Raw genomic sequence first — 9298 nt, 5'->3', positions numbered from 1 at the left:
CGCATTAAAAAAGTAACCCAACCCTTGGGCCTGGAAATAAAGCCCGATGGGGCCTAGTCAATTGTTTGACTCTTCCCGATCCAAGACATCATTATACCTTCTGATAAATAATAAATCTTTTTTTTAGTGGATTATTTAGGAGATATGAACATTTCACTTTAGAGGTTGTCCAGGATTGATGAAAGTAGTGAATTACTCAAATTTAAGTTGTGCTAGATACTAGACACATAGTTAGGCGAAAATATTCAAATAACACTTTTTTTTGTAAACTATGTTGCAATCTACTACTGTTTCAAAAATATGTAAGGATCTATCACTTTTTAGGTACTCGAGTTTGGTGAAATCGAGTTTGTAATGGTACTCTAGTTTATGGAACTTGAGTACTATGAAAAAAATCTTGAACTCGAGTACCATGGAAAAAATCTTGAAAATTTTTTATGGTAGAACTCGAGTACCATAAAAATTTTCAAAATTTTTCAGAGTACATTTTTTCAAAGAACTCAAGTTTTTGGAACTCAAGTTTCATGGTGAACTCGAGTTTCACAAACTCGAGTTTCAAAAAGGTGATAGATCCCTATATATTTTTAAAACAGTGGTAAATTACTAATTTTTTTGCTAAATAGTAATAGTAGGTCATTTCCACCGTCAATGATATAAATGTTACCCAGTACGTTGGTTGGACCCAAACCCGACCAAATCTATCCAAGGTTATAATATTAATTTCTAATTTGTTCTAATTCAAAAGAATTATGTTAGCCTATAAAAAAAAATTATGTTAAATATGATTAGCTTAACTGGTAAAATTTTTTATAATTAAATATGTGATTAGGAATTCAAATTTTACCTTAATAATAAAATAAAAAAGCTATTATTTTAATTTACTTTGTAATAAAACTAGCAATTATGGCTATAAAAATCTTGTAACAACACTGTTAATATCCTATTTTCCGCCGAAAACATTCTCATGCTATCATGATTTCATGGACCATGCTCAGCCAAAAAAAATGAAAAGGACTTTTTGACTATGAAGCATGATCCGTGAGTGACCGCACGACTAAAACACACGTTTGGCCCACTCCCACGTCACATATTGGGAAGACCGACGTGGAGAACTATGGAATGGAAGTTGTGACATTGAAACCCACTTCTAGTCTCTTTTAACTCTTATCACTTCTCGTCTTTATTACCGCCTTCACCTCTCAGCAGAGATTGAAAATTGGTAGGTCTGTTGCACAAGCATAAAACTTGTGCATCATTTTCTTTCTGTTCAACTACACTTGACACTTATCACCACTCCCATTGGCCTAAAGACTAAAGTTTCTTTCTTTCTTTCTTTTTTTGCCTTTTACTGTAATCTTTCTCTCTCTTTTCTGAGACTGTTTTCTACGGTGTACGTTTGGCTCTGAGAAAGCTTTTAGAAAAAGGTGAGCAAAAGCAAATTAAGGGAAATGGTGAATCTGAATCTTATGCTTTTGAGCTGTGTGATGCTTTTCTTATTTTCTGAGACTTTGGATTGGACCCAGGAAAAGAAATAAAAAAGAATCCTTTATAGACAAGTATTTAAGTTTTAAAATTCCTTTCTTTTTCCTGACATTTTCTTAGCAACCAAACAGAAACAAAAAGGTATGATTTTTTTTTTTTTTTGGGGGGGTCATTTTTTCACAGTTTAAGTAACTGGGTCTTCTTTGTTTTAGTGTGGGGTAGCAAGTGAAAGAAGAAAGAAGATGGTTAGGATATTGGTCCAAGCAGTGGGCGTTGTGTGCTTGTGGTGGTTGTGGAGTGCTGCAATGGCAGAGACTGAGTCCATCAAGTACAAAGACCCGAACCAACCCGTGGCGGTTCGGGTAAAGGACCTGTTGGGTCGAATGAGTCTGGAGGAGAAGATTGGTCAGATGGTTCAGATTGATAGGAGTGTGGCCAATGCTGAGGTTATGAAGACTTACTACATTGGTAAAATTCACTTATATCAAAGTTTCTATTTTATGTGCATTTGGTATCAATCCATGTTTAGTTTTCGATGAACCCACTTTGTGATTTGTGGAATTTGAATCTTTAATGGTTAATTTTAGTGTTTGTTTCTATGGTCCTACATTGTGTGTTATACTTGGAATCATAAAGGTGGCATTTTTTTTTTTTTTTTTTGTTTGATTTGAAGTTAATCATTTCATTTGTTCTTGTTCTCATACAGTTGGAAGTGAAAAAAATGTGGGAATATGGCTGTGAATGCCAAGCCGAGAGCATTAAAAATTCACTGTTGGTTTATTTAATTTTGTTTCGAACACATATAGTCGAGCTTTAATTCATTGTTCAAGTTTTTTTTTTTGAGTTACTTGATTTATTCTTTTCCCATATATATTAAACACCATGACTTACTTCATTGGTAAAAATCAATCATATCAAAGCTTCTACCCTATGCGCATTTGGCATCATTCCATGTTTAGTTTTCAATGAACCCACTTTGTGCTTTTGGAATTTGTATCTTTAATGGGTCAATTTTAGCGTTTGTTTGTATGGTCCTACAATGTGTGATACACTTTGAATCATAAAGGTGGCATTTTTTTTTTTTTTTTTTGAAGTTAAATCATTTCATTTGTACCTGTTCCCATACAGTTGGAAGTGAAAAATCTGTGGAAATCCCTCTGGTGGTAATGATACCAAATTGATTGATATTATTTTATTAACTTTTTGGAAGTTATAGATTTTGATGTTCATAAGAAAATTCCTTGATGATTTAACTTCATGGACGAATTTTGACTTATTTATGCACTCTATTTGATGCTTTATATACATATAATGCAGAACTGTAATATCAAATTATAAGTGCATATGAATACTGGAATTCCTATTTATGTACAGACTTTAATACAGAAGTATATATTGAACTTTGGACACTAAATTTTCTGAGCTACTAGTAGATGATTCTATGCTTTTCACTTCACTTAATTACCTCTCTATCTCTCTCTCTCTCTCAAACCTTGTTCTATGTGTAAGTTTGCCCTGACACTTTTTTGAAAATTGACTTTGTTTTACTTATATATATAGTTTGTTTTACTTATAATATAAAAATTGGTCTGTTCTTCCATTCTTCATTAGAGATAAACTAAACCAGAAAGACATATTGCCAATATGGGGCCAAGAAACTTGACAATTAAAAACACTTTAATATTGAAATACTGGGATACCAAATATAATAAAGATAAATTCATATAACAGAGGGTGGACTGATGTATGGCTTTTTTTGCAGGCAGTGTATTGAGTGGTGGTGGAAGTGCACCACTTCCACAGGCTAGTGCAGAGGATTGGGTAAATATGATTAACGGATTTCAGAAAGGGTCTATGTCCACTCGTTTGGGCATTCCAATGATCTATGGTATTGATGCTGTTCATGGACACAATAATGTCTATAATGCTACAATATTTCCTCATAACATTGGTCTTGGAGCTACGAGGTAAGTAGATATATGAAATTCTTTTGGCATCTAGTTTGGAACACATTCAATATGGCATTGGTTACACAAGGAATGCCTAGTAAATGTATCAATTCAACTAAATCCTGTTAAAGTTACATTCCTTTTGAATAGGTCTCATTATGTTGATGCAAAGAGTTGAGGTGTAATATAACATGGAACTCATTTAACATGATTTAATGTGCATTGACTGGGAAGATACTGAACTACATATGTATCCTTATGTTGAAATAATCTTTTAATGCATAGGGACCCTGAACTGGTGCGGAGGATTGGTGAAGCAACTGCACTTGAAGTTAGAGCTACAGGGATTCCTTATGTGTTTGCTCCATGCATTGCGGTAAAAGATATACTGCAGAGTCCTAAATAAAATCATAATGTTTTAGATAGTGTGCTACATATTTGAAGCTGCAAAATGATTGCCTTATATGTGTTTTGTTATATAACTTTGAAATTTGCCTGAAATCTTTTCTCCAGGTCTGTAGAGATCCAAGGTGGGGACGGTGTTATGAAAGCTACAGTGAGGATCCCCAAATTGTGCAAGAGATGACAGAAATTATACCTGGATTACAAGGAGAGATTCCTTCTAATTCTCGGAAGGGAGTTCCATATGTTGGTGGGAAGTATGAACCTTATGGCATTTATGGATAATATGATTTACCCTATGCCTACCTTTCTCATGATTCTTTAATTATTAATTGAAGGGACAGTATCTCCATAGCTAAAATGCCATACTCCATACTCTCCAGGATTCAAGCCCAAAAAATAAAAAGTTCCTAGATTGATTTATGTGTAATAAATATTTTTTATTAATTTAATTGTTCACTATTTACTTGATTTAATTTATAAATTTCCTGCAGGAAAAAGGTGGCAGCTTGTGCAAAGCATTTTGTAGGAGATGGTGGGACAACCAAGGGCATCAATGAGAATAACACCGTGACTGACCGGCATGGGTTGCTCAGCATTCACATGCCTGCCTATTCTGATGCCATCATCAAGGGTGTATCTACAGTCATGGTTTCCTACTCCAGCTGGAATGGAGAAAAGATGCATGCAAACCATGAACTAGTTACTAACTTCTTGAAAGGCACTCTTAAGTTTAAGGTTAATGTTCTTTTTTATATTTCCAATCTAATTGTTGTTTTTCTATTGTTAACAATGTAATCAGATGGACACCGAAGACCAATAACCTGATTGCATCTCCTTATTTATGCACAAAGAATTAGGCAGACACAGAACTGAGATATTGCCCGCTTACATGTTTTAATCAATAAAAAAAAATCTTCTTTCATTATATAAAACTTGCAAGTTATATTGTGAGCTATGCTATTCTTCATTGTTCCATTTCATGGTGGCATTAAACGCAGAACTACACTTAATAGTCGCAGCAGGCTACACAAATCTCTTTCAAAATCTGGCACTTGCTAGAGTCACGTCTTTTGTTAAATTCTTAAGATTCATATCATTTTTCATTAGAACATATATCAACATTCTGTAAAGACTACCTCCAGACCCTTAATTTGTTTACTTAAGCATATCACTTATTTACTCCTCAAGTCATTGATCTTGTACTACATGGAGTTTCTCTCATATGCTTGCATTTTATATCTTTTATTGTATTCCCTCTCCCCCCCACCAAAACAAATGTCAACAATTTTCTTCTGGCTGCATTCTTTTTCTGAAAAGTTATTTTGACCATCCAACACTATATCAATGAAAGGATGTTAAGGTTTCTCTAAATTTCTAGGTATAAAATCCTTAAAGAATGATTTTTATTTACACAAGCAGTCACTTTTTCATTGTTTTCAACCATCAATCTACACTACAAATTATGTTTTTATTTTTACTAGATTCATATTATATTCTACTTACCCTTGCTTTACATCTTGCTTCAAAATGAGGCTTAAAATATTTTAATGTTGTTGTTGTTACTGTTTATTGTTCCATGGTAGGTATCTCTTTTCACGTGTCTCATGCTAACTACAATTAATGTTTTATTAACTGTCAGGGCTTTGTTATCTCAGATTGGGAGGGTGTTGATAGGATTACCTCACCACCACATTCAAACTACACATATTCTGTCCAAGCTGCAATTCAAGCCGGCATTGACATGGTCAGTGGCGATCTTTTGGGACAAATCTCATTAACTAATGAACAAGAAAACTACATTTCTGTTGTACTGTATTCCATACAAAAATGCCAATCTAGATGAAACTATTTAATTAACTCAGAGGCTTGGTTCTCGTGTTTAACAGGTAATGGTCCCTTTCAACTATACTGATTTCATTGATGATCTTACCTACCTGGTCAAGAACAATTTCATCCCGATGGATCGCATTGACGATGCTGTGGCGAGGATTTTGCTAGTAAAGTTCACCATGGGTATCTTTGAGAATCCCCTGGCTGATTTCAGCCTCGTCAATGAACTTGGTAGCCAGGTCAGTCAATTTGTTCCCAGCTTTTGAATTTGTCTGTCAACTTATAAATATTTCCAGTTGCTCTTGCTATTTAGGCTTGCAATTGTAGTTGGTTAAATTAGATGGGATAAACATTTGTATCTTATTAAAATCCCATGCCAAAATAGTTTTTATAATTTTTCTGAGATTCTTTATGGCTAAAATGTGGTTTCCTGACTTCCTTTGCCTCTCCTTCTCAATATTGTAAATATGCTTGGTAATCTAGTGCAAATAAAAAATTAACAGCTATGAGCAAATGAATTTCCTGTTACTTGACTAGGCACACAGAGACTTGGCAAGAGAAGCTGTGAGGAAATCACTAGTGCTACTGAAGAATGGGGAAAATAAAACAAATCCAATATTACCACTATCCAAGAAGGCTCCAAAGATCTTAGTTTCTGGTACTCATGCCGACAATTTGGGTTATCAATGTGGTGGTTGGACAATTGAATGGGAAGGATTTAGTGGTAACAACTATACAAGGGGTATGTTCTTTCGCATGAACCAAATATGCATTAAGTACTATTATCATCTATCACTTGGACAACAATGACATATAAGATCCAGTTACTAGTTGTTGAGTGTGTCAATATTGGAAATTTGGCTGGTAGGTATTGCTATTAAGTAGGGATAATCCATTTAGGTTGGAAAATATTTGAAAATGAGTGTTCCCTTCTGAAAATTTTCAAATAACTCGGAATTATATGGTGACACTGGGATGCAAGTGAATATTTTGCAGATAATTTATTAAAACTTGGCTACATAGTTTGATGAAATACACTGGATGGTCTGGAAATTCCTTGGTATAAATTTGTCTTTAGTGACTTTGGGACTAATCTACATTCATGGGAATTTTTTTGCCCATTGCTTGAAGGTCCTCGAGCACATTTGTGTTTAGTATGCTTCACATAAGCATGTGTTGTCTAGACAATGGTAGAAGCTACAGCTTTATGGTTGGCTTTTCTATTTCTAATTCACCCTGATTAGTTTTGTACAGTAGCAGTCATTTCCCATGTGAATAATGTAAGCAATAAAATTGATGGATTTTCTTTTGCTGAGTAGGAACCACTATCCTTGGTGCTGTAACTTCAACAGTTGACCCAAGCACAGAAGTTGTCTACCGTGAAAATCCTGATAGTGACTTTGTCAAGTCTAACAACTTCGCATATGCCATTGTTGTTGTTGGTGAGCTCCCTTATTCCGAGACATTAGGGGACAGCATGACTCTCACTATGGTGGATCCTGGACCAAGCATCATTAAGAATGTTTGTGAGGCTGTCAAGTGTGTGGTTGTCATCATTTCTGGCAGACCTATTGTGATCGAACCATATCTTTCATCAATTCATGCCCTGGTGGCTGCGTGGTTACCAGGAACTGAGGGCCAAGGTGTGACTGATGTCCTTTATGGTGACTATGGATTCAGTGGAAAGCTTCCTAGAACATGGTTTAGAACTGTAGATCAACTGCCAATGAATTTCCAGGATTCTCACTATGATCCACTTTTCCCGTTTGAGTTTGGAGTCACAACTGAGTCTGTTAAGGAGCTAGTGTCATGGTAAATTCTATTAAGTGCTCATGTCTTAACTTTTAATTCATATTATAGGCAAAGAAAAAAAAAGGATTATTTATGTTATCCTGCCCCTTCCTTTTGTATGGTTCCTCGGCTTAATTTCTTTTGTTGTGGTTTATTTCTTCACTTACTATTGTTTTGTGAAGTCATGGATGACGCTGATATTTTATTTTGTTCATAAATAAATTTTCTGTTTACTTAGCAGTAACTGTGTCCATTTTGCTTTTGTGGCATTTGATTTGAAACATTACTATATTCTAAAGGATCATTCTATCAATGATTAAGAAAAGTCTAACAATTTAGTCATTATTTAGTCATGACTTTTATTACTCATGATTTTCATTAAAAAAAAAAAAAAAAAAAAAAATCTGCTTGATCACTTCATCAAAGAATCAATCTTTGTAGCTTGGTTTCATAGTGGCATATGTACTTGTGATGTCATTCTTTTATTACTATTTCTGTTTATTGAACTTGTTTTCTTAAGCTATTTATATTCTTACTATAGGTCAACCTCAGCTGGTGTTCATGCAAAGCCATCCACACTTACCATTATAGTTTCTGTAATTATCACTTTGTATCTCACAGGTATGGTTTTTTCACCTAAAAAATCTGAAAGAGTTTTTTTTTTTTTAAATAATTTCTATCTGTTGCACATTTATTGTACTTACCATTTGTTTTCCTTAAATGCTGATTAACTATGCAGCTTCAAACAACTGGCTAAAACAGAAGTAATTGGATTTGTTAGATGGTGTAGTACATTGGATGCTCCTCTCAAAGTGCAATTTAGAAACTAACTTCTGGTAGTTTAGTGTAGGGAAAAGAGCAACACCTTCAGGCACTCAGTGTACTTATTTGATTGTACTATGACTTCCGATTATTGGAACAAGCAACTTTTTGAAGCCATTTTTTGAGCTCGATTGTTCTGTTATGATTTGTCCTCATGTAATTTGTCTTGTGATAATTTTTATGATTATGTGGATGTAGTTGAACTCTTGAAAAGTAAGCCAAAAAATTGAGGGAATGCTTGGATAATTGGTTTATATGGATCCTTCCATTTCTAATTTCTAATTTTTATACAAATATATTAATTTAATTCTATTAAATTTTAAAAATAAAAATAAATGTAAATGATTCCCGTTGAGAGAAAGGTCATATTTTAGCGAAAAAACTATAAACATAATAATTATGTTTTTTATTACATGATCATTTTGTTTGAGGAAAGAAAATGTTATGGCACAAAAATGGAATTTTACCGAAGTGGAATGATGAAAAAAGACTAATGATAAGCGATTGTATCAAAATAAACTCACTTCTAAAAGAATTTGACAAACAAAGGAGACAAGGGTAAAGACATTCAAATTTCACATCCATGGTATTGATGGTTAATAGCAAGCCTTCTTAGAGGGTTGAGTTTTCTAGCAAATGAGCTAAAAAATAGTATTTAATATTAAATGATACCATGTTAGGTATATCAAAATCCAATAAGTCAGGTACATATGTGCAAAAAAAATCACCCCACTAACACCCTTGAAAGTACTGATGGAATGCTGATAGGATTATTTTGCAAACATGTTGAGGTATAATTTTTCATATCCTAATTTCATTTGCCCACTCACCAAAAATACCCATACAAGCCCTATAAATTATTTTGGGCCCTCACAAATATTTCCCATATTATTGCCCAACTTGGGCCACACAAATACTTCTCATACCATTATCAAAATTGGGTCACAAAATTATACCATCTCTATAAAAGCCCAAACTCATTTATCTTGTGGGCAAAACCCAAAAAAACCCAACAAAGC

The 9298-nt window shown here is 34.0% G+C and overlaps 1 protein-coding gene across 3 annotated transcripts; it reads left to right on the top strand.

The window, feature by feature from the left end:
* Nucleotides 1–1155: 1155 nt before the first annotated feature.
* LOC115986382 (beta-glucosidase BoGH3B-like) lies at nucleotides 1156–8525 on the top strand. Of its 3 annotated transcripts, none has more exons than XM_031109322.1 (12): nucleotides 1156–1219; nucleotides 1695–1950; nucleotides 3245–3449; nucleotides 3717–3807; nucleotides 3945–4090; nucleotides 4328–4571; nucleotides 5476–5580; nucleotides 5723–5905; nucleotides 6204–6408; nucleotides 6986–7478; nucleotides 7999–8078; nucleotides 8197–8525. In XM_031109322.1, exons 2-12 carry the CDS (start codon nucleotides 1725–1727, stop codon nucleotides 8223–8225), a joined length of 2007 nt encoding a protein of 668 aa, XP_030965182.1. In that variant the 5' UTR covers nucleotides 1156–1219; nucleotides 1695–1724; the 3' UTR covers nucleotides 8226–8525. The 3 variants fall into 3 exon arrangements, with proteins under 3 accessions (XP_030965182.1, XP_030965180.1, XP_030965181.1); XM_031109320.1 differs by having other exon boundaries at nucleotides 1169–1424; XM_031109321.1 differs by lacking the exon at nucleotides 1156–1219 and adding an exon at nucleotides 1446–1623.
* The last annotated feature ends 773 nt before the right edge of the window (nucleotides 8526–9298 follow it).

This window comes from Quercus lobata, chromosome 4, assembly GCF_001633185.2.
Source record: "Quercus lobata isolate SW786 chromosome 4, ValleyOak3.0 Primary Assembly, whole genome shotgun sequence".
NCBI classification, from domain to species: Eukaryota; Viridiplantae; Streptophyta; class Magnoliopsida; order Fagales; family Fagaceae; genus Quercus; species Quercus lobata.
This window is presented reverse-complemented; position numbering and strand designations above follow the sequence as displayed.

What these genes read in the sequence shown, in the direction of transcription:
- LOC115986382 (XM_031109322.1), top strand. Translation starts at nt 1,725, where the DNA reads ATGGTTAGGATATTGGTCCAAGCAGTGGGCGTTGTGTGCTTGTGGTGG. An exon ending in TGGTAACAACTATACAAGGG is followed by an intron (nt 6,409 to 6,985) that starts GTATGTTCTTTC and finishes TTTGCTGAGTAG; the next exon opens with GAACCACTATCCTTGGTGCT. An exon ending in TATCACTTTGTATCTCACAG is followed by an intron (nt 8,079 to 8,196) that starts GTATGGTTTTTT and finishes TTAACTATGCAG; the next exon opens with CTTCAAACAACTGGCTAAAA.